General features: G+C 39.5%; 1 protein-coding gene across 3 annotated transcripts in view; it reads left to right on the plus strand.

Annotated features, from left to right (window-relative positions):
- The window catches only part of LOC147306756 (CAP-Gly domain-containing linker protein 4), a 43,008-nt gene that overhangs the window by 9,031 nt on the left and 9,639 nt on the right, over positions 1-24,338 (plus strand). For 2 of the 3 annotated variants that reach the window (XM_086274671.1, XM_086274670.1), the window contains exons 6-12: positions 130-248; positions 9,037-9,285; positions 15,895-16,030; positions 16,524-16,655; positions 21,185-21,280; positions 22,482-22,664; positions 22,782-22,916. In XM_086274671.1, the coding sequence (XP_086130797.1) occupies positions 130-248; positions 9,037-9,285; positions 15,895-16,030; positions 16,524-16,655; positions 21,185-21,280; positions 22,482-22,664; positions 22,782-22,916 (1,050 nt within the window). The remainder of the gene's footprint in view (positions 1-129; positions 249-9,036; positions 9,286-15,894; positions 16,031-16,523; positions 16,656-21,184; positions 21,281-22,481; positions 22,665-22,781; positions 22,917-24,338) is intronic. The other variant, XM_086274672.1, reaches the window with a different exon arrangement.

Below are 24,338 nucleotides of genomic sequence, written 5' to 3' on the forward strand. Positions count from 1 at the left end.
AGTGTTTGCATTTGAGACACCAGGTAGAAAATGATGCAAGTTAATAAAGTGTCAATTAATTCTTAACACACCCACACAAGCCATATAACTGTGTATTCCTAACCTCCCAATGGTCTTTTTATGTTGTAGATGTTGATGCCACCTGCAGTGACTTTGATTTTGGCACAGCTCTGCACATCGCCGCATCCAACCTGTGCACATCAGCTGTCAAGTGTCTCTTGGAACTGGGAGCCAATCCTGCGTTCAGAGTAAGTGCCATAGTTGTTCTGCGTATACGCACACAGCAGCAGACTCACAAGTCATCCTGTGAATTTGACAGATTGAATTCCTTCATCAAACCGACCAAAGAATTATTACATTTAATTAGGATTGCATATCGGTATTGATCTCCCTTTTCGATTTTAAGTCACAGAGACGAGAATCGATGCTTGACGAGTGAGTTGCGTTATATAAATGTTAAAAAATGAAGATCTCCTCAGAATATAGCTTGTATTATTTATTTATATATTTGTTGCTTCTACAGTCAGCAAATGATCCGCACTGTGCTTTTGTGGTTATAAATAATGATGCACTGATGGAAAATTAAAATTTCCAGTTGACTCATAGTGTTAAATTGATTTTTCTTTGCTATTGTTTTAATTATTTCCTCTTTTTACAAGTAAACAAAGAAGTCTTGTAGCTCTTGAGTGTGGGCCCGTGAACTTCTAGCTCGGGCCAAACTGATGTGACACACAGTAGTAAACGCCATCTTTGTTTTTTCTGTTTTTCTTTTTTTTTTTTGCCAGTATGCTGATATTGGTCAACATAAGGGGGAAAAAATGGAAACACGATAGGATTAGTAACCAAATTTGGTATTAACCATGTGTTCAGTGATTGCACTGATGTAATCTGACCATAAGCCCAACTAGTACTGGGTTATATAATAGTCATAATTTTATGCATGATATGAATTTTTAAAATATTGCTTTAACCTAGGATGAAACATCCACTTGGGCGTTCCCAGCGGTTTAAATGTATTAAATTATTGGCCACCTGATGTGCTGATGATTGTAGTGAGAGGTGACATGTAAGGGCTCTGCAGGCTTCTAATTTACAGCTGTAGTCATGTGACTGGCTTACATTTGTAAAATAGTTAACCCTAAAAAAGCAAAAAAATTAGTTTACATTATAATCCATGATGGTGGAACAACATCATGGATAGAAAGATTAGCTCTATGCAAGTTTTTCAGTTTTCAAAAATTAGGCTATCCTGCTCCTGGACTTCCTGAGCTCCTCCACAAAAAGTAATGGAGGCACAGTTTACATGCTCAAGGTTAAGAGGTGTTTTATTTGATGACAGAATCATTTGTTGTAGAAACATTAATGCTAACGAGCCACATGACTAAAAATAGCAGCCATTTAAAAAAAACGAAACAAACAAACAAAAACATTTAGCATCTAAGCTAAAAGTATAACAGCCAGTCTGTTAAGTACTGACCTTATAGTCTAGTATTGAAGTTTTGTTAGCAGACGGTAGGTTACTTATTGTATTGGTTGGTTTTCTGTTATGTTAGAGTGTTATCTTTAATGCTCCTGACAGAAGAATGACCCAAATATTAATAAGTCTTAATATGCTGAGCCCATCCTTGTAGCTGCCAAATTAACTGAACTATACATGGATACTTATGATTTGCTGGGGTTTTTTTTGTTTGTTTTTTGTTTGTTTGTTTTCCTATTCCATACTTATCCTTACTTTAAAATTTCAATGTTTTATGATGACCTCAGTGAAGGCCACAGGCTATAATCTGTCAGTCCAGCAAAGTTCTTTGAGATTCAAGTGTTGTTGGAGATTTGAGCTCTTCAGACTTTATCTGCCGTAAGGAGGTGAAAAATATGCCACATAACATGTGTAAAGCAGTTGTGCAGAATGGTTTAAATAATCTGCAGCACTTGCAAAGGTAACAATATTTAAGAGTCCTTTGCGGCTTGACTGTCAGTACCGGATGCGTCAGGTAATTGCATGGTTTTAAGATCAGTAAGACGGCTTTGTCATAGCTGAAAAAGCATATAAGTGGGTATGATGGTCATATTTCACTTAGTGCAGTCTTTTGTGCCTGTTGGCTCACTGACATACCTTAACTGCACTTAATGCAACTGACTCATCAGTAATGTTATTGATTTTTAGGTTATTTGCGCCACTTCTCCTGCTGTGACAAGTGAAAAGGTTTATTCATGTACATTCAGGTGAACATGGTGGGTTGTGGATGCATTTTTCGGGTAGCGCTTCCTGTGGATTTGGCTGACAAGGAGCGAGAGGACACATGGTCCAGATGTTTTTAATTTGAAATGTTTTTTTTTTCTCATTTCTTTTGACATGTTATTTTGACATAACATATTTAATTAGCCTTTTTTCCCCTCACTGGTAGAGGGAGGTGCCTTAGTCCCTTTGATTTAACCACCTAGCATCAGCTACCTAGCAGGAACAAATGTAATTTCTGTCAGTATTCTGACTTCTACATCTTCCTGTTTCATAGTCAGAACTAACATATTGTCAAGAAAATCCCAACTTGGCTTAAACTTTTTTTTTTTTTTTTTAGTTTGTCCCCACCTCTAAATTGAAGATGACCACAGAGGTCAGCACGCCCACCCCTCCACATCTTGGTGACTTGGGGCTCCAACAGGGTTCTGCAGTAGTCTTATGCACAGCCTACAGATCGCTGTTTACTGTCACCAGGGGGCAGCGTCACAAACAACCAGTCCGAGGGTTCCTCTTGCTTGTGCTGGTCTTGGTTCTTGTGAGCCACTGAGAGGAGCAAAGCTATATTTTATAAAGAGCTGATGTGAAACGAGTATTTAAAAAACATTCTCACTGTAGCCGCTATTTAAGGCTTCTCATTCTGTGGTTTTTGACCTTTGCACTTCTGGTGTTTGAGGTGAATGCCACTATGCCCTGTTTCGATTTATGTATAGCGTCATCCTTATGGACCGTGCTATTGGGTTCCACGTGAGCTGTATGCACAACTCTTTGTGCAGACAAATCCTTATTCAAACAGACACAAACTCATTAGCACAAAACAAGCTCTGACTTGTGGTATGAAACTTGTGATGATATAAATTCACAACCTGGAAGCTTTTTGTTTGCACACATTACCTGTTAGTGCCTTTATCTTAACTTCCACCAAAAATCCATTTACTATTTACAATATACATCAGATTCACAAAAGGAAAAAATGGGACAATATCTTAATGTTCAAAAAAACTTACATCTTTCTGGAACCTGGTGCCTGGTAAGTTTTCAAAAAAATATAAACACATTTAATATTTTTCACATCAGGTATAAAAAATTCTATAAGAAAATGGATCAAATCAGAAACAGCTGTTAATGATGCTAATGATAGATAATGGAAGTCATATTCCATATATAGAAATGAACCTTTGTTTTCAGATTTAAACGAGAGATATAGAATTTAGATGAGATTTAATTTAATGTCACTGGACGACATTAGCACATTAGTTTCCTTTAGTTGGTAAAGTAAAATAAACAAGCAGTTTATTCACCCGTTTTCAATCTTTTCTTAACAGACTAATTATTTTAGCGCACCACATTGACTTAAAGCAGCCCAGTGCACCACCACCACTGTGAACTGCTCTAAAAACAGCATGCGAGTGACCCTGCTATTCACTAATGTAATCTCAACAGACCGATTGTTGTTTCGTAGCTCTTGTATTGGATTTCATTAGATTGTAGGTGGTCATGACACTGTTTTTGCCCCATGCATTTTCTCAGATGTCAGCATTCAAAACTCCCGTTGAGATAGAAAATTGATTCCCACAATTTTCCCACTTTCACCTTTACAAACCTTCCTGATGCGATTCAATCTTTGCTCTTTTTGTTTACTGCTAGACCGAATTACTGCGATTTGATGGAGATCTTTGCAGAGGAAATCTGCCTGCTCAGTTTTTAAAAAAATAAAAAAATAAATGAATAAAAAAAAAAGGGACAGATCGCAATCTTTTTGGTATGAAAGTCCAGGTAATCTATCAGGTTTTTCCCCCCCCCAATTTTAGATATTCAGTGGGGGTTTTTTGTTTGTGCACATGGACATCTTCTGACTCAGCTGTCAGCTAACACCTGAGAAGGCAGCTGCTTAGACTACAGATTTCACAGACATTTTTGAATAGATTCACTACTTCGATGTCTTGTGCTTGCTCTGTTTGCTTTCAGAATGTTATATCTGTATTGGAACTTGCAGTGTGATTATCTTTAATATTGCACATTTTGGCTGCAGAAGTATTGAAGCTGTTTGTAAACAGGTCTAGTTCCTGGTCTTTGTAAGCACTAATTTTCCCACTGGAGGTCACCAAAGCACTGCACACCATAATTCAGTAATTTCCATTCTCAAATATGAGAGCAGAGGCTCTATATCTTACTGAGTGAATGCAATGCTTGCAAGATATATGGACTATGTGGTTAGAAATTACAAGGCTGGCTTTTTGAAACCCAAGAGGCTTTCTTGGTTTCTGTTTGGTCGTTATCTTGCCAAGCAAAAGTTAAAACGCCACAGAGGGAAAATTATTTTCTGTCTGCTTTATTATTTAAGGTTCATCACTGCTGCTGGCAGTTGGCTCTAGAGATATGCTGCATCGGCTTTTATAAGCTCCGATATTGCAATATTTTTTTCTTCTTGTAATCTTTATCACTATTTGAAAGGACCCGTGTGTTTGCCGTGACCCTGACGATGACAGTCCTTTTATTACGGAGGATTGAAATGAGATAAATAGATTCTATTAATAGTTTGTTTTTCATTTATTTTGTTGGGTTTTTATTTATTATTAGTTCTTTAGCTAGAACAGCTCAATTTACTAGCAGTGTGGTTCCAGTCACGGGGGTAGCAATCCAAGCAGAAATGCTCAGAACTACCTCTCACCAGTTCCTTGTGGGGTTCACCTAAGGATTCCCTACCCAACTGAGAGACGTAATGTCTCCAGCATCTCCTGGGTCTCGCCCGGGGCATCCTTCTGGTGAGAGATGCCTGGAACACTTCACCTAGGAGCCGTCCAGGAGGCATCCTACTCCAAACTAGGGTAGCAGCATGTTCCCGTCCTGGAATGGGCATTCCACCCTGTGTGACTGAGAAACATGGCCTCAGATTGCGAGCTGCCAGTTCTCATCCCCGCCACTTCACACTCTGCTTTAAACCACCTCAGTGGGTGAGGTTATTGCTCGATGAAGCCAACAAGAACACACCATCCACAGAAAGCAGAAACGAGATCTCGAGACCACCAAATCTGATACCCTCTCGTCCTCAGCTGCATCTAGAAATCTGTCCTAAAAAATTATGAACAGGATCAGTGACAAAGGGCAGCCCTGGTGGAGTCCAGTACCTACTGGGAGGGGATCCAGCTTTTTGCTGGCAATGTAGACCAAGCTCACAACAGGTATACAGAGACCACTGACTTATTTTAAAATAAAGAAATCAAAAATATAATGGAGAAATAAATAAGAATTTGAAATGGAGAGATTCAAAAATAAGCATCAGTTTATTAGTCATGTATTTTTTTCCCCCCATTTTTGATTTATGCAGCTTTGATCTTCTGTAAGGCGGTGCATTCGCTGTAATGTCGTCATGTTATCATTACTCAAAATTAAAGCACAACCTGGAAAAAACACACAGAGAAGGTAACATTAATTTATTACTCCCTTTAAAATGAAAAGTTGTAATAATGAGTAATTCATCACAATCAGCCACATCCTTCAGTACTATTCTTTTTTTTTCCTGCATTGACTTTTCATGTGTTTGACAAATTGTGAAATTCGCATTTGAAAAATGATGGTGTTGGCTGGCAGTGTGTTCGTGATATCAGAGCCAAGAAATTCAGTTTCTTTCTGAGTAAAGGTCAGGCATGGAAGTGGTTTAATTTGATATTTCTCTTCACTGGCACTGCAGAGATTAATCACAACAAACTGAGTATTGGAGCAATGGAAAGATTTTTTAAAAAGGATGGAAAAATAAAAATGTTGCTGGCCTTTCGTGCTTCCCTTGCTACATACCTTATGGATTGAGAGCTGTGGCAACTCATCATTTCTTGCATTAGTAAAAAAAAAAGGTTTCTGTGGTGAACTGCTCACTTATTTCTCTTTCAGTTTCAGATTAAATGTGAGCTGCTGTTGCAGATCTGTTTGGTATGTGGAGGATTTTGGGTGGGTGGATTGACATGTTTCCCTGCACATTCTGAATTTCAGCATACAGCTCATGGGAAGTTCAGCTGTTAACAATAACAGAAGGTGTTTACTTACTCAGCTTTATTTTACTTTCTCAGTAAATCTTGTTTTTGTGTTGGTTCCAGGATAAACTTTGCACAAAAATTAAAGAAATTTGTGTTTAGTCAATTATTTCTTTGTTGTAAAGATGCTTCTTGGCAATAAATCTCATACTGTTGAACAGCCTGTTCAACAGTTCCATAAAATGGGGATGTTAGAGACGGGCTACAATGACGCCACAAGGATTCGTTTCCTCACTCGGTCACACTGCATGGGGCTGCTGGGAGGTCAGGCCTAAGTGCGCTGGTGTCGGCAACATGCACACTGGAACCTGAACATACGGCAGTTGAATCACAGGGTCAAAGTGTGGAAAAGATGTGGAGAACGCTATGCTGATTCCTGCAACAGCGGTGGAATTGCAGTTATTAGCACTTTCATGTTCCTATCCCAGGATTGCAACAAAGAAAAAAGTCACTTAAATGCAATGATTCACAAATCATTTGCGAGAGTGTCAAATATGTTTCAGGTATTCTGCCTGTTGTGCATAAGCATTAAAAGCATCTTTCAAAGCTCTCATAATTTAACCGTAACAAATGAAGTATGGCTGTTGTGTAGTTGTGAAAGGCATTTGTCACATGTCAGTGGGTGAGTGTGTGACAGTGCTTAAAAAATGGTTCACCGTGGGAGCTTGGCATGGTATTACATTATGGTACTTAAGTGAAATACACTGGACTTGTCTAGAGGTGATTATTGTTCTGTTTATTACCCCATCAATCTAAAGTATACATGGGGAGTTGATTAGGGTTGCCCAGCTGTTTTTAAAAAAAAGAAAAAAGAGAGAGATTACATTCTTTAAATGCACTCCTTTAAATATAGATATCGCCACTGAGCTAAGCATTTCTTTCCTGGAGCTAGTCCTGTGGCATGCTGCCTTCACTCTAGGCACATGAAGACAGATTGATTGTTTGGTACTTTAGCTCAGTGTTACAACATGAGAGCGACAGGCCTCAGCAATAAAAGGCAAGCTGGGTTTTGATATTTATCAAAGACCACTTGTATTGTTGCCGGAGGGGCTGGCAAATGCAAGTGTGCCCCAATTAATCCTGCGCCGTAGTGCTGGATGAGCTCCTCTCGTCTGTCACGCCTCCACAGCCGTATCCTCCTACCTCCGCTGACACTTAAGCTTGCTTAGTCTCTCTAAGCTCTCCCTGACTGTAGTTTCTTTACGTGACTAAATGCTCATGTTGTGCGCCTCTTGCCCTGACAACATGAATAAGATGCGATTAGGTGCAGCATACAGAAATGATGGTGACCATTTTGGAGATGGACATAAAAAAAAAACCAAATGTTTTAAATAGTTTGTCTTTTGAAAGCAGTCTGTCATCAGTGATGCTTATGCTGCATTTGATTTAATTAGTATTGATCGATATTGCGAGAGCTGGCAAGCTGTCTCACTGTTGTTCTCAGCTAGTGGTATTTTTTTTTTTCTGCTTTATTTCACAGTTTTTACTTTTCAACGCACAAGCCTCCTCTTTCCTCCTCCAAATGTAAACATCTAACCCGCAGGGATTAGAGTTCCAGATATAAGCCTCAGTTTGTAGGTCGAGCACTGTTGGTTCTCATTCACTGCTATAAAAACGACTGGCTAAATTCTTTCTTTACTGAGCCGTACTTCAGCATGCAATACATCCTCATTCTCAGGTACTCTTGGCCCAACTGATATTGTTGAAATAAAAAAGCACCAGTTCAAGTTCAACCAATTATTTTCTGCTCAAGTGGACTGCAAGAATTCTGTGTTTTGTCAGAAGGTTCAGCGCTTCAGTGCTCCTACCAACATGACGTCCAGTCTTGTGCTTGCAGTTGGGCAGTTTCTAATATCATATCAGTGTTCTGGTAAGTGGGATCGGTTTATTGCACACATCTCCCAGCATTAATGAGACTGTCTGGGTCACACTGTTTGCACTTAATGGATTCATAACGCATTAGTAAGTTTACACTTTTCATTTGGGATAGAAGCTTTCACACTCGTGCGTTAAAGAAACTGGCTCTTTTATTTCCTCAGTGATATTAACTGAGGGTCCATTTCTGGGGCAGATGTAATTGGTGGTTTAGTTATTGCGGTTGCAGTGATTGGTTTAGTTGCATGTGTGTGATGTTGAGCTAAGAGGTTTGCAGGTGTTGCCTTGACGAATTTTGCTACAGTGTTGCTGTAGATGTCATTGTTGCTGTAATTATTATGTTTGCCATATTTAGTTAAGATGCAGTGTATTTTTACTTAAAAAAATGAAAGGGTCTGTAGCAACAAAAAAGTACAGTATGAAAAAAAACAAAACAATCAAGTAAGACTGATTTTACCTTGGCTCATTTAAATAGAAAGTAGAAAAAAAGGACATAAAATAACAGCTCAGTGAATAAATGCCTCATATATAAAAAGAGAATGTGCTGTGAGGTGGTAAGGGTTTTCTGTATCTGTCCTTGTGCCAGTGGAGCTGAAACAGATGTCAGAGAAAGTGTTCTGCTGTGTGTTCAGTTAGTGGAGCCGAGGGTGGTCCGGATTAACACCCCCTTCTTCTTCTTTTTTTTTTTCTTCCCTTTTTTAATTTAAAACCAATCGTTTGGATGACCTCTGCAATGCAGGTGTCTTTAGTGCTCTGCTTAGTTGCAGATATAATGATTTAAATGACTGTCCTTTTTCAAAATCTCTGCTTAAAACATTCTCTTACCTGATTGGTAAAACATTCCTCTTATCTGTGTTGTTTTTTTGTTTTGTTTTTTCTCCTTGTGTCCGGTTAAAGAATGAAAAAGGGCAGTGTCCAGCAGACGTGGTGCCTGATCCCCTCGACATGCCTCTGGACATGGCTGATGCAGCAGCCATGGCCAAAGAGCTCCGGACTTTGCTGAGACAAGCGTTACCCAGACCCAGCTCCCCTCTGCCCCTCACCCTGAAAGCCCAGTCCCTCCCTGCTCTCTCTGATAAGGCCAGGCTACAGCTCGCCTCCATGGGAATCCGTCTAGGTGACCGTGTGATTATAGCTGCACAGAAGGTGAGTTGTGGCTCTGAGCAGTGATCTTCACTTTTATACAGCAGTACTTTCAGTCTTACTTAAAGCTTTTTCATATCTCAGAATGGTACAATAGAGGGAAGTTTCACAGCCCTCTAATTATGACTCAGTGATTAGCTGAATTCAAATAAGTCCACACTTCTCCAGTTTAAAATGAGCTGTCTCTTAGCAGCAGCGAGTCAGTATATTTAAACAAAGCTCACTAATGCAGGGCTCTGTCTTTGCTTTTTCAGTTTTGTGCTGGAATATGATACTAACTTTGGTTTAGGGGCTTCAGTCAGCCTTTTTTCTACTGAAATCGAGCGTCTCTTTAACACTTACTGTAATTTTTTCCCCCCTTTATCACTTTGTGAAATTTGCAGGTCACGTCTTGCCAGTATTTCATATGCTTTCACAAACTGAAGCGAAGTTGTAGCAGAAGTAATAGCTAGCTAGATTTGGTTGTATCCATCTAAGTTTGCCTGAAAATGAATACCACCAGGAAACAATTTGGAGGCCACTTGCAAGTCCACTTGGTACAATGGAAATTAAAGCCCTTGATAAGGCTTGACAGTGGGATGCTGTTTAAAACGATACGGTGCCAGTGGAGCCTTTTGTGTGTGCTGCTATTAAATTATCAGCTCCTGCTGGTCCACAGACTGGAAACGCTGGAGTATCGATGATGCCGTGTGCTGTTTTCGTCTTAATGTTGCAATAGATTTTTCACCTGCTGTTACATTGAAGTCCAAGCTTTCTGCACATACCACAACGACACTCAAGACACTTTTTATCCTGATGGTTGTAAACACGGGACCTCTGGAGACACTTTAAGCAGAGATTAAACCGTCTGCATGGTTGTGCGTGAATCCTGTATACCGAGTGAGTTTCCTGTTCCACTGGAAAAGTCTGTGCTGGATGGAGTAGTATGAAGAAACTTTGAATGATATTTTGTTTAGAGTTGGGTTATGTCATAGTCTTAAAACCAGGCAAAGCAGAAGGATGGTATTTGTGTTTGTCATGTTGATTTTTAAATGAGAGTTTGATGTAACTGTATGCTTGAGAGATGCTTGTTTTCTTTCCTCTTTGCATCCTTTTTGTTTCACTTGGTTTTACTGTGTGGGGAGAGCGTCCTGAAGAGTGGAGGAGAGACAGGTGAGCCATTTCATGTGGAAATAGACTGAAGGAGCTGGTAAAACTATCGGCCTAAAAAAAGAAAAAGAGTAAATTTTGAGGAACTAACAGTCACTAATTGTTCATCAATGCTCTCCTGCTGATAAAGCTTCCGTCTTTCTTTTCATGCTAGAAGCGAACAGAGTTATTATCGTTTTATATTTTAAAAGTACTTTTTATCATCTTTGTGTTGTTTTTTTATGTTTTAAATTAAATTAAATTTAAATTAATTAGTTTTTTGAAAATTGTTAGAAAATGTTTTTTGGGTTTTTTTCTTCTTTTTTTTTTTTTTTAAATATTTTGAGTGGTAGTGTTAGTCCTTTTTGTTTATCATTATATGTAGGGTATTTGTTAGTTTAGGAATTTAATACAGCGCTTTTTGAAGGAAGTGATATGCGGCATTCCAAGTCTGAAACGGGTGCACGAAAGCCTAATCGAGCAGGTTTTGCTGACAGATTTTATCATATTGACAAAGACTAAAACTGAAAAGAATATTTGCTTTATGTTTTTATTTCCTTTTAGTTTTGTGGGTTTACAATATCATTTCAGTTAGTTCTGTATTTTTCCTCCAAAATTATAGTTTGTATTATTACTTTTTCCCCACATCTAGTTTTAGTTAGTGATGGCTATAGGGATTATGGTAAGGTTGGGCGATTTGCTCCGTAGTGCTCCATCATTTATCCAGCCCTCATAAGGTACCGTGTGTGGGTGAATGCTGAACAGCTGACGTCGTATTAAGACAAAATACTTGCTGCGTCTCTGCTTATTTACCTTTAATATATGATTCAACTATGTGATCCAGTTTTTTTCTTCCTCTGTAAAATCTCTCACTTTTCTCTCCTGCTCTCTCCACCTGTCAGTCCCACCCACAGTATTTCATGTCAAACACCTGGTAGAAAGAGGAGTTAAGGAGACCGTAACTGAGGCTACGCCAATTATCAGCGCCCGAGAAGACATCGTGAACGCTTCCTGCCCATCCCGTGTAGATGTTAGTGAAAATGTTGGGAAGACAATGTTGGAGAAACGTGAACATTTTATTTGTACTGTATAATCTGCAGATTCTGACAGAAATCTGCAAACATCCTTTGAAGCACCGCTCCTCTAAAACAGCAATACGGATAATTATTAGGCTATTTGTAAATAACAAAATTGGGAAACGTAAAGTCAGAAACAAGTCTTTATATTAACGGCCATCAGTCAAACAATAGTGTTTGGTCTGGGTAGAAACAGAGCGCGTCGTGTGTGACGTCTTCTTTTGTGCATGCGGGCTGCTTTGAGGGTTCACACTAGAGCGCGTTTACTGTCACATTTTATTTGTAGTGTGAACAAGCAGACAAAAAAATCAGATTTGATCAAAAAATCGGAATTGAGCATCAAGACCTGCAGTGTGAACGTAGCCTGAGTGTCTCTGCAAATGCACAGTTACATTAAGCCTTAGCTTTAAAAAATCAGTCCAGCAGTCAGAAATATCCTGCTATTTTATGATGGGTTGCTGTAGCCTCTCTACACACGCATTCATTTCAGAGCAGCACAGAAGTCGGGGTGTGAACCTGTGTGCGTACCCAGGCACACCTGTGTTGCTCGTGTGGTTTTGCAATATGTAATTATAATGAGGCAGATTCAATTTATTATAATACTCATATTAATTTAAAGCACAACTGGAGAAATTAGATTTTTAAAAATAGCCTTGACTGGCGTGCTATCGCCGCTCATTTTGAAATAAACGTCTGTCAGCAGAACCCAATTGGATGGTGCTGCTTAAGTGGATACACATTAACACAATACTACCACCACCACCCCAGTTAGTAATGGTATTGGTTATTGGAGATTTCTATGCCAATCAGAGAATAGAACAGATTGGCCAGGCCAAGGTTATTAATATCTGTGTACCAGTAATAAATGCACATATAGAATCTGTATTGCATTTACTAAGCAACATCTCCATCAATCCAACAGTCCAGGTCTTTATAGCATGGATCCTGCATCACATTAGTGCCATGCACCGGTGCCGTAGTCCATTGTAGCCAAAGTTAAGAAGCTTTGGTTACATTTTCAATCAAGACAAAATAATTTCCAGTTGCTAAGCAACACCATTTGGGAATCCATCAAGCACTCTCGGTTATGGCCATCAGATCACTCTGGCACATCATCAACATTCATCTGAGCACGTTCATCTCCGGTGCCTGGTATCAGTATTAGAAGTTTTACAAATGCATGTGCTCATGTTCTTTGTCTGTGAGTCATTCTTTTCTAATCACCGACTCTTACCCAGTCCAAGTTCACAGGCGGCAGTGTGAGCCGCACTGGCTGTTTCTTTGTAGAAGTGAGAATGTCTAATGAGTTCAACTGTAAACGTAGCAGCGCTGTAATTAAAAGCATTTATACAAAATCTGTTGACTAGTCACAGTGTAATTATACTTAGCATTTAAAAAATGCCCTGTCCTCTTTAGTTATTTTTTTGGTCATAATTCTAACACATACAGTGTAACTATAACGCAGCTATACAGCACACTGCATTAAGATAGAAAAGTATGGATGTTGAAGTGTGGGTGTGAGGAATGACAGATATATTGTGGGAAGGCATTAATTGGCAACAAATTGTCAAAGTACAGAAAAGAAAAGAAAAAAACCATTGTCTTCATGATATAAAGAATATGTGGTGAAGAGTACTGTACAAGTAATGTCTAAAGGAAGAGGGGAAAAAGTGCAACAAACCACCAGTTTAGGTGATTAATAATGGCAAAGCTGTAACAGTATGACACATAACATCACTGTATAATAAGTAAAAATAAATATACGGATGCAATTAATTCTTAACCAGTTAAGTAAGGCAGTATAGCAAAGATGCATGTACAGATTTTGGTCCTAAGGGAGAGGGCAAGAGAGTAATGGCATAAAAGCTCAGAATTTCCGTATTGTTGCCATTAGCTCTGCAGTGTTACTCATTAGCCTAATCAGTAACCTTGCAGTTTTGTAAAATAGGATTCATGGTACTGTGTTGGTTTCAGTTCTCATAGCTCTTTGGTTCCTCACAGGGAGAGTCCATGGGAATTCAACATCCAAAAAGCCAGTAGCACAGCCTGACAGTGATGATGCTGTGCATAGTTGAATGTTGATTGGTTAAAAAGATGGCTTGGCTTGACCAGGTAATGCTGAAATAAAGACATATGAAACATCAAAGACCGAAAAAAGCACTGATGGTTAAAAAGGACAGTTACAGCAGTTTCAAATTGCTACAAAGAAGTCGTTTTTTCTTTTTTTGTGTGTACGCGTTTTCATACTTTGGCTCGGTCGCGAGAACAAAGTACTAAAAAAAATCCACATTTCTTTTAACATTGTACAGTCTCCCAGTGACAGCATGTGAATACGTGTGCACAGCACCTACAGACTACCAATGCAGGACCATGCTGGGACCTTAAGCCATGTGCAATCCTTTTGAAATGAATCACACTTTTATAAGAAGGGTATTTAGCCCCATAGGTTAAATACAATTCATTTTTCTAATTGAGTTCATTGCACTGTTCAGCTCTGACAATTTGCTACATGGTGTCTCTGCTCTAAAATTAAATGAGGACCCCAGAAATCTTTCTCTTTGTGCTTTGTGTTTTAATTTGAAATCATCGGGCTGACAGCATGGGCCCAGTCCACCTTATGTGACCTAACAAAGCAGGTGAAAGACACTGAGTGCAGTGCCATGGGCACAAATTACCTTACTTTATGGCAGTCATAGGTAATTCAACATCACTAATACTTAACAGCTTTTCCATTTTTCTTCCCCGAAGACAATTTTTTTTGACAGTTATGGGGTCTGCTCTGTACTTCTGGAACTGCATCCATTTCTCACACAGAGTATTTACTAAGTTTCTTTGTCCTCATGCTGAAAGAGTGTCGCGTGAAGACGACCGGAGTAATGAAAAATGGCAAACAGTGATATATCTAATAGAAGGAATTAAATTGAGCTTTGTTAAATGGAATATCCTTTTTACTGCACTAAATCTCAGGAGATCTGTTTCACAAACCATCCGTGTAAGCCATGACATTATAGCTGATGTGAGTTGCACGATTTGTAAGTTAAAACTCTTCAATTACCTCTTGCTACCTATTACTCCTTTCAGTATTACCTCTCTGCAGACACCTAACATCCAACATGATTGAAAGTAATGAAATTTAAACAGTAATGAAATTTTTGCAGTGACACCTTTGCCCTTGCACAAATAATCTTAGACTTCATAAGTAAAGTCAGTTTTATTTAAATACCCCTATACTGAATAAATGTGCCCAGTCTGTAAGGCACACGATACCCTTTATGGCCCCTTCTCATAACCCTTCCTCATCGAAGATGGAGTAATTAGTGTGCTCAGACCTCAAACTCACTGAAAAACAAACTTTGTATTTAAAGTGGTGCTGTTGAACTTTTTAAAAAAAATAAATAAAAAAATGATGTAGGCCCCATTACATCAAAAAGATTTGTAGTCATTCTTTAAATAACTCCACTTTTATGAAAGATATCTTAAAAATTGACTCTTATTAGATTAGGGAGCACCTTTTCCACTCTAAGGGCTCATGAGTTAAAATTGTACAGTTTTATTAGGCCACAGGAGAGATCATGCTGAAAGAGTCGGTGTTACTGAAGTCCTAATACTTTTATGGAAGTGTGAATTTGTGAAAATAACCTGCAAACAGCCACTTGAGTCAAAGATGTCTGAATTTCTTGCATTTGTCTATGCAAGTAAACCCAAGCTTTAAGGTTTCTGACATTTACCATTTGATGAGTTAAAGTCGGTGAGTGTGGGAAGACCGTTAACATAAGTGATGTTGGCTGGCTTTAGTGCCCAGTGGTATTGATGGCAGTAGTTTATTGTGTAGTGGAGAAACATTAGAACAACGACCTCCAGCTCTTCAAACTCATGTCTCATATTTGCAAACTGTAAGTAACTCTACCATCCGGGATTTTACAATGGGCTTCAAAATGCATAATTTCATTTCAGTTTGCTGCTGATTTTCTGTCATGACCAGCTTCTCTGTGAACACCAGATTTATGGTTCTTCGGTCTATGATAATGCAGTGGATCTGGCAGTATACTTAATCACCTGTGGGAGCTTACTGTTTTAGGACTCAGAAGTAAAAGCATTTGATTAATCGCCTCTTCTGATATTCTTAATGTGTACACACTGATGTACACAACTAGCCACCTTCTATTGCCCCTGTTCTTCTTTTTGAAGGCTCCTACCACTATAGTGTGTGTGTTGTATGCTTTTCTCTAAGGCCGTACCAGGAAATACTTTGTGCCAAGTTGTGTGGTTTGCTAATCAAAACTCGTATCTTATCTTTAAGCCAGTGCTCAGAGCTGGTTCCAGTTCTTTTAGTGAATGTTTTGTTTCTTATTGATGTTTTCCATATTTTCTATTTGACCTCCTGTGGTACATACATTTATTAACACAGGTTGGAACTCTGCGGTTCTGCGGCAGCACCGAGTTCTCCGGTGGCCTGTGGGCCGGAGTGGAACTGGACAAACCAGAGGGAAAGAACGATGGCTCGGTAGCAGGTGTTCAGTATTTCAACTGTCGAAACAAACATGGTAGGTCGCGCCCGGTGCTTGAAAGCAAAAACAATGACACACAACTGCTCCCTTATTTAGATTAGAAACTTGGATTACCAACTGTTTAGGCTCTAAAAGTGTAGCTTTTATGTTTTGAGCCCATATTAAATAGTGTAATAGTACAAAGCAAACTTGAATGATCAAACAAGACTTTTTTTTATGTGTTCTCCTGCATTCAGACATGAGCAGCAACACACTGACTGCAGTTTACATAATAGCATAATCGTTTCCTGGACCTTTTAAATTGTCTGGTCAGTTTTTCAGTGGCGTCTGATCTAACCATAGGAAATAAGATTTGACCTTTTGGCCAAATGTCAGTAAATTCATTCTGTTTTCAGCACTTAAAATGTGTCCTGGCACAGAAAATCTCTTTCATGCTGCCCTTTTATGTATTTAAATTATCCTCATTCTGTGTCTCGTCAGTGATGATATTCTTACTTGGTTATGCTTAGAGCCTTTTCTACTTTTATAGGAATTTTTGCTCCACTGTCCAAGATAAGCAAACCTTTGGAAAGACATAAAACCAGCACTACAAAGAAGTCTACACCCGTGCGCCCCCCTCGTCGCATCGACCTGTCTCGGATTACTTCCAAGATTAACACAGGTGAGAAACAAGCGATAAAGTGTTACTGCTAAATTCAGATAATCAATGTTGGGTCTGCAGTGCGCTTGATCTTGTTTATACAACCTTCTAATTTGTAGATAGAAGTCACAGGAGTTGAATGACGTGTCTGTTGAGCGAGCTTTGGTTTGTTTGTATGTCGTTCTATGGTTATATGGTTTTGTTCCTACGACTGAAGTTGTGCTCAGGTCCTGACAGACCTCCTTAAACACTGCGACAAAGACAGTGATGGTAGCGTTGTTTTTGAAATTAAGTCTTACCTCAGGATTTCTGCCATAAAATACTCTAATAAAAAAGGCTTAAATTGATCAAAACCTGAACTACAAAGATGGGGAGTCTGACTAGCTGGGTGAGCCCTGGGGCAGGTGTGTGTGTGTGTGTGTGTGTGAATGTTTATTAGAGCAGGTGAAAAAGGTTTTACAAGGGCAGGCATTTCCTCATGCCACAGGTACTAATCTACAGTCCCCTGGATACTTTATTTCATATTAAAAAAATCAACAGAACAGTGCTAACTTCATAGAAAACAAATATTTTCAAATGACAGCATTAGTCATTTACACAGTTCCAAATACATTATTACTGCTGTTATATGACTAATATCATAAACATTTAAAAGTAAAATATATTTGCAAATGGGAGTTTAATTTTTCGAAACGTAGAGGTAATAACATTCAGCAGCAGCATAATATTGCTGCTGCATTGACACTAAGCATTTATTTATTGGCAGATTTTGATCTATTAAAGACTGAAGGCAAAAACTAAATTGAATTCAATAAAGGTGAAAGACTGAGGGTAGTCAAAAAAAAAAAAACTGCAATCAAGTCCAACAGCTCAGAGTGAAGTTTGGTTATTATAGTGTAGTTTCAGATGATGGTGCCCCTTTGTTGTGGGACCAGATGATTGCTGGTTCGTAGATGGAGCCCCTGGTTTAAATGATCCAAAAATCGAAGAAGTGAGCTTTAATGTTAGTTGTATTCATGGGTTGATTAGTCAGTTAAAGTATTTGAACATTATAGTTTTCATCACTTAAGAAAAGTCAGAGCAGAGTAGTAATAAAGAGGCACTGTCAAGTTGTCATAGTTGCCTCCATTAATATTTTCTTGCCAAAAAAGAAAAGCAATCCATATGTTTATTGGCTTTGCTTCTGTTTAGTCAAATATTTACTTGTTGTTTTGTAGATTTTGTAGTGACACACTCATTCAACATCCAAAATTGATGCCCCTACTGACGTGAGCACCTTTTAGCCTACTGTGGGAGAACTAACTCACCCCACAGTGTTCAGATGATGCCATCAGCTGCAGATATCACTTCAGCCTCTCTTTTGTGCTTAAAAAATAGTCCTTCTCAACGTTCCTACCTGGTATGAGCCATGCCACTACATGGATGGATTTATTGCATCTGTGCTTTCATAGTAATCTTATTAATCTTAATCTGAATAGCTTGAAAAATGGATTCGGAACCAGTGCCAAAGGATAAGGCAAAAATTGCTGACTGCTGACATAACTTGGTGCTCTCAGTCTTCGGATGGTTCCTTACCGTTGACATTTGCAGTAAATGCGCTACACCATTGTAAAAGCTGTGTTTTGGTATTTGGTTTTTGGGTTTTGCTACTCATGCGGCTTATAGCTGTATTGTTGTGGGTGGTGTAATACTCAGAGGTTTTGAAGGCCACTTGAACTGGACGTGATTGGAATTGCAGACCTGAGAGGCCTTTAGAATTCGGTGATTGATAGTCCAATTAAGCAGGATTTAATAACTATGGCATAGACAGGCTGGATAGGCTGGCAGCCATTCATCACAAAGTGCATGTGAGTGTTTTGTGTACCATGCAAGGCATGTGAGGCCATGTGTGTCTACAGCTTCATACAGCCCAGAGAACTAGACTAATTTATGACCACACACTTAGTTTTCAGGGCTTTGTCGAGCCACCTGTGTTACTGTCCCATTGGATCTGCAGTGCAGGCTGCTGGCTCGTGTTTATCTATAGATTGAACGGGTCTTTGTGGAACTGCCTTGTCTCGCTAACCTGGGGAGACAGACACGGCAGAATGCCAGGCTGGCCCCTCTTGGAGTGTGTCAACTGTAACTCAGGCCTCAAAGGGTGGTGAGAACATAGACAACTGCACAAAGCCACCTCCGCTTAATTCATAAAGCCTCAGTCTGTGCTGCAGTCTGCCACTTGAAGTGAATGCCACTATGTGTATGTGGAAGGGATAGATAGCTCTATCTACCAGGAGGTCCCCGCAAGCTAAAGGTCAAGTGACAAGAAATGTTTGGTATTCTGAGTTGGAATGTAGGCTCTTCTCTGCAGTTCAGAGGAAAGACACAAACTCTGTCTCTGAAGGGAGCATTTCCCAGCTCCCCCTAAATGTTAACTGAAATGGCAATCAATAAATACCAGGTTGATTTGAGATTTTTCTAATGACTTTTCAAAGAGCAATGTAAAACTTAAACACGGGCGTCCTGTTGGTGACTAGAAAGAAAAATGAGACAGTTTTATGTACCTGTTGAATCCTCATTAGAAATTAAATGTGTTTATGCACAGATGTTGGTTGATATTGTCTATTATAAACAAAGTCCCTCATGTTGGTAATATCCATACAGTCAGTTTTTAGTTTTAAAAGCCTGGAATTAGACTGTCAAGCCCCTGCCTTCGATTACTCCCTCATCCACAGTACACTGGATCCCTACTGTATGGCTCCTTATGCTCACAGGGGGGGTCGTCCCAAGTGGCTCATTTGAGCTGGGTTTGGCTGGGCTCAGGGGGGAAGGCCTGACCACCAGCCGGTCACCAACAAGCGCACCCTCCAGGTCTGACTCCCTGCTGGGGCTGGGGTGTGTTTCCCCTGCCCAAAGTGTCTAGTTGCCCTTTTTTTCTCCTGCATGCATGTTTATTCCTTCTGGAATCCCTAGACGAGGTTTTTCAGGTGTATCCAACTGGAAAGAGACCCCTGGACACACACAAGGACACACACAAGGACACACTAGAGGGATCATGTCTCTCAGCTGACTTAGGAATATGTTTGCATTCCCCTATCAGAGCTGAGGGTCTGGATGGGGAGGTCTGGAAATCTCTCCTTAGGCTGCCACTGTGACCCAGGCCTTGATAAGCAATAGAAAATGGATATGTGGACGGAGAGCGGTGTATTCATTATGATGATATTTTCTCAGACGGATACCACACCATAAAAATAACAAAGTGTTGAATAAAGAGCAGATATATTTAAAGTCAGCAAACGATATAAGAGGCTTAAAATTACAGTTTGTTGCTAAAAGGTTGTTAAAACACAATTACACGTACTTCTGCAGGAAATGCTGTTTTTCTGTGTTGAATCGGTCTAAGATTCCTTTTGAAGTTCTTTGGTGTTCACTGTCATTTAGGCCTTTGTGTGCACACAAGTGCTTGTCTCAGCATGTTTGTCTGTTTTTTGTTTGTTTTAAAAAAAAATAATTTGATTGTGTGTTGCAGTAAATGAAAAGTCAGCTTCAGTATTCATGTATCATTTATACTCTGCAATGTCATGCTGTCCCGTATTTGCATTTCTTCACTTCCCTCCGCGTGCCTTATCTTTTCAGTGTAGCATTTTTGGCTCTGCCTTTAACGCAGTGCTGCACTGTGTGTCTTCATAGACTCCTCATTTAAAATTCTCCTCATTTAAAATGCTCCTTATTTCCTGTAATTTGTTAGACTTCATAAACTGCCCTTCTAGGGCTCAAATCAACAAAACCAAATCTTGGTCGACTGAAATCTTACCTACTCTTCAACCACTTGATTTACCATCGGTGAGGGTGGGTGAGGAAAAGTTCACGCTTGACTTTTTGGTTATTTGTTTGAACAAAGTGCAGTCACACTAGCAACCAGCAAACTAATTGACAGCTGGTGTCAGTTTGTTTGGAGCGGACTCAGAGTACACGTTCAGTTCATTTAAACACTAATTAAGCAAGTTTTGGCAAGTTCACAGTTTCAACATTGCTGCCTTTTTTTTTTTTTTTTTTTTTTCTTCTCCCTTTTGCGACGGTAGATTATTCGCCCTGCTGCCAGAAGTAATGTGGGCTATTGATGCACCACTTTTCTCCACATGGAAGTAACACTGGCAGCCGAAAATGAGAATTTGGTTGGATAAGAGCATATCAACCGGTCGATCTTGAGACTACAACCCCATGTGTTTTGCACAGGGTTTGCACAAATTGACCCGACATTTGTCCATTTGGAGGGCTGCTTTACATGCAAAGAGCTCCGACTTTGTTGACAAAGTTCCACCTATGTTGTTTTCAGTATAAGTGCTTTTTTTGGCAATCAGGTTGCTGAGGCACGCCCTTAAACGGATACAGTGTGACACCAGTGCAGATTATTCAGTCAGATTGATGGGTTCCTTAGTTCAGCCAATTTAACCTGTCTGACTAGACAATCTTACTACAATTTCCAGCTGTCAATATGGCTTTTATTTACCAACCTTGCTATCTGATGAATAATGCTCTTGTGTCTCTTTTGTGTGTGTGTGGGTTGAAAGGTTTGTCTCCTTCTGTTAAAAACACACCTGATAATCAAAAAAGTGCATCTGGTCCTCATCAAGACACAGAGGGCGACACCTCAATCGTAAAGACAGGTACTGGAGTTATAGCTGAGCTGGCTTTAATGCACTTCCTATCTGAGAATGTAGTGTGGGGATGTATTTGAGCTTTAGCAGAAGCTGGGGGAATTGTTCAAATCCCGCTTCCTCATCTGTGTCTGTACACCTTAATACTTGAATCCAGCATCCTAATCCATCTGTGTCAGTGTCTCTTTAAACAAAGTACTGCCCATGTGAATTAAAGCGATGCTTTTAATAAACAATTGTGTATAATGCATAAGCAAGTGCTGCATAAATTCCTCCATACAGTGTTCTCTGTGCATGAAGCATGCACACAGAAATGACAGAAACAACAACTGTCTTTTCTTTTTCTTTTCTTTTTCTCTTTTTAAAATCAGTGCTGAGACAAACTACCCAAGGCTGACAATTGAAAACAAGTTTTGGGAAAGGCTGACAAGTTTCTCTAACATTTCTTTCCAGGTTTCAATTACTTTGTAGCTGAATCTTCCCTTCTTAAAGCATTCTGGCACTGATTTAATCAATTAGCTTCCAAGAGTCGGGCACTTAATGAACTAATGGCTTGTGAAGGTCTGTGAAAGTTAAAAGCTTAATGAGGTCCAGCGTCCAAATAGCTTCTTAAGAGCGAAATCCGGCATCCTCGTCTTCCATGTCATTCCCCAGTGTTGGGCGGGGTTTAGCATGTTGCCCTTTAGTTGGAGCTTGGTAATGGTACATGCAACTGCAGAAGACTGAGCTCATTTGATGTGTGCTACCTTAGATTGATGTGACGCAGCTGCTTAGTTTTTAGGCAAAAAAAAATAAAAAAATAAAGTGGTAATTGCCAAGATCCTGCTGCTGTAGGCACTGTCACACTTGAAAGAATAAAATGGAAAATGAATAATAGACTGAGCTTCATTATCTCAGTGGCATTAGAGTTACTGATATAGGTCCAAATGGAGGGATGGTGGATTCATTATTAAGAGGAGAAGCAGGCATTTGGTGCCGTGTGATTTTTAGATAAAGTGGATAATAATGTAGACAGCTAATGTCCCAGCTAAGCCTAGATGCAACAGTTGATAAGCCATTTTGATATATGAGTAGCGTGTGTGTGGCAGTATGGCTGTCTTGGTGTGAATTAATTATTAATGTGAGCTATTGAGTTTGCTTTGGCCATTTCATTAGATTTTTTTTGAGGGGTTCCTTCTCTTATTTTCTTGTTTCTGCATTGCACCCACAGGCATCCTCTCCCGCTCTCTCTCCTCTTCGTCGTCTTCCCTGGACTCTAGACAGGGACCGGGCGCTCGACCCCGTCCGCTGCCCAGGCAACGGCTTCCTGCCAGGCAACGAAGGGAGCGTGTTTCCCCGAGTCCCAGAATAACACCTTCACCAGCCCTCCGCTCTTCTGCTGGCACCACTGCAGGTCTAATAATCTCATAGTACTGTATTTCATGATTTCCCATCATTAAGCAGACTCAGCCGCGTGAAATTGAGAGAAATGATGATCAAAGCTAACAAATGGTTTTCCTCGTCCTCGCAGGTTTTCGAAGCCGAACCCCCTCAGGTAGCAGCTCCCTGTGTGATGGCTCTGAGGTGCGCCTCGGGGAGAGGGTGCTGGTGGTCGGTCAGAGAACTGGTGTGGTCCAGTTCTACGGAAAAACCAACTTTGCTCCAGGTCGAACACATTTTCTCAAACACATGTGCTCTACATAAAAGATGGGTTTAGTTTGTATTTTGTGAGATCGCAGTTCAGCAAAATTATTAAAGGTAGATATCATTTAATACAACATTCATTGTTCGTCTTCTAAATTATAAACCTGTTAGCGTCATAATAAATGATAAAGCAGATCATGATTTACAATGTGGCTAATTTGTAAGTGACAAGTCGCTGAGCATACAGTGTCCTTAGTTTCTCAGTCCAACCCATCCCTGGATGGAGGCTTCAAAGCAGGACTAACCAGTGGATGATGTTATGATGAGGCTATTATTCAGCGTTTGATGCTGGCATTTATCACATCAGCTGCAAAGCACATTAATCACATTCTGATATTATTAAACTACAATAACTTGGGTGTATTGGATATAGACAGGACAGTTGATAAAAGTCTCATTATTGTGGAATTTCCTTAAAAAAGTACCTTAAGTCAGTGGCAGTGGTATTGTGCTTTATGTTGTGCAGCTTTTCTTTTCTTTCAGGCGACAACAGTAAACATTGCTACACTGGAATCCATGTATATGAATGAATTATAGCATACTGAGGAAAACGTGTGCTTGGAATTAAATAATGGAATTAAGTAGAAAAAACTTTTTGGGTACATGACACCTTGAATTTGGAAAGAACTTTAACAAAGAAATCTTAAAAGCTTTAAATATTAATGATCCTTTTAATAAATCATGTCTGTCCTTACTTTGCTGTTTTCAGGGCAGTCATAAAGAATTAAAGTTACCACAGTTTTCTTTTGTTTAATGTGCCTGTCCTGTATAGAAGTGATATTCTGGTATTTTTAGTGAGTAGTTTGGGATAAACTCATTGAAACGCAACCAAAGAAAGGACAAGAGTTGAGTGTAAACCTAACATGATGGATAAAAGACCACCTGTTCAAAAATTAAAACCAGAGTTTTGGGGTTTCACAGTGAAATAACATGAATAAATGAACCCAATCAAGATGGAGCAGTTTTGCCTTGAATTGCTGAACTTTTGGGGATCTTTTGAGAACTCATTCTCTGCAGATGACTCACATGGACAAAGATGAAGATAAATTGAAGCTCTGTTATGCTCTTGTCTTTCACCTTGGATGAACTCAGCTGCATTCTCATTCCCAACTTATTGCAGAGGGAATCCTTGAGTGCAACTGAAGATACTTGGCGGACAAAAAAAATTAGATGTGAAGAAGCTGTTGCTGAGCAAAAAGCCATTGAAACCCAAACAGAAAACAGCTCACAGTATTCATTAATATTTAGGTAGTAGTTCTGGCCCAGCACTAGTCATGTATGAATAAATAGTGATGTATCTCACAGCACCGAGGATCACGTTTGAAGGGGTTTCAGTCTTAAGTTTCCTTTGATACTCTTAAATCAGTGTTAGCGATGCGTTGTT

The sequence above is a fragment of the Aulonocara sp. 'chitande type north' Nkhata Bay genome, linkage group LG19 (genome assembly GCF_057382095.1).
Source record: "Aulonocara sp. 'chitande type north' Nkhata Bay isolate Kocher_YH1m ecotype deep benthic linkage group LG19, A_spYH_male_GT1.1, whole genome shotgun sequence".
In the NCBI taxonomy this organism is placed as follows: Eukaryota; Metazoa; Chordata; class Actinopteri; order Cichliformes; family Cichlidae; genus Aulonocara; species Aulonocara sp. 'chitande type north' Nkhata Bay.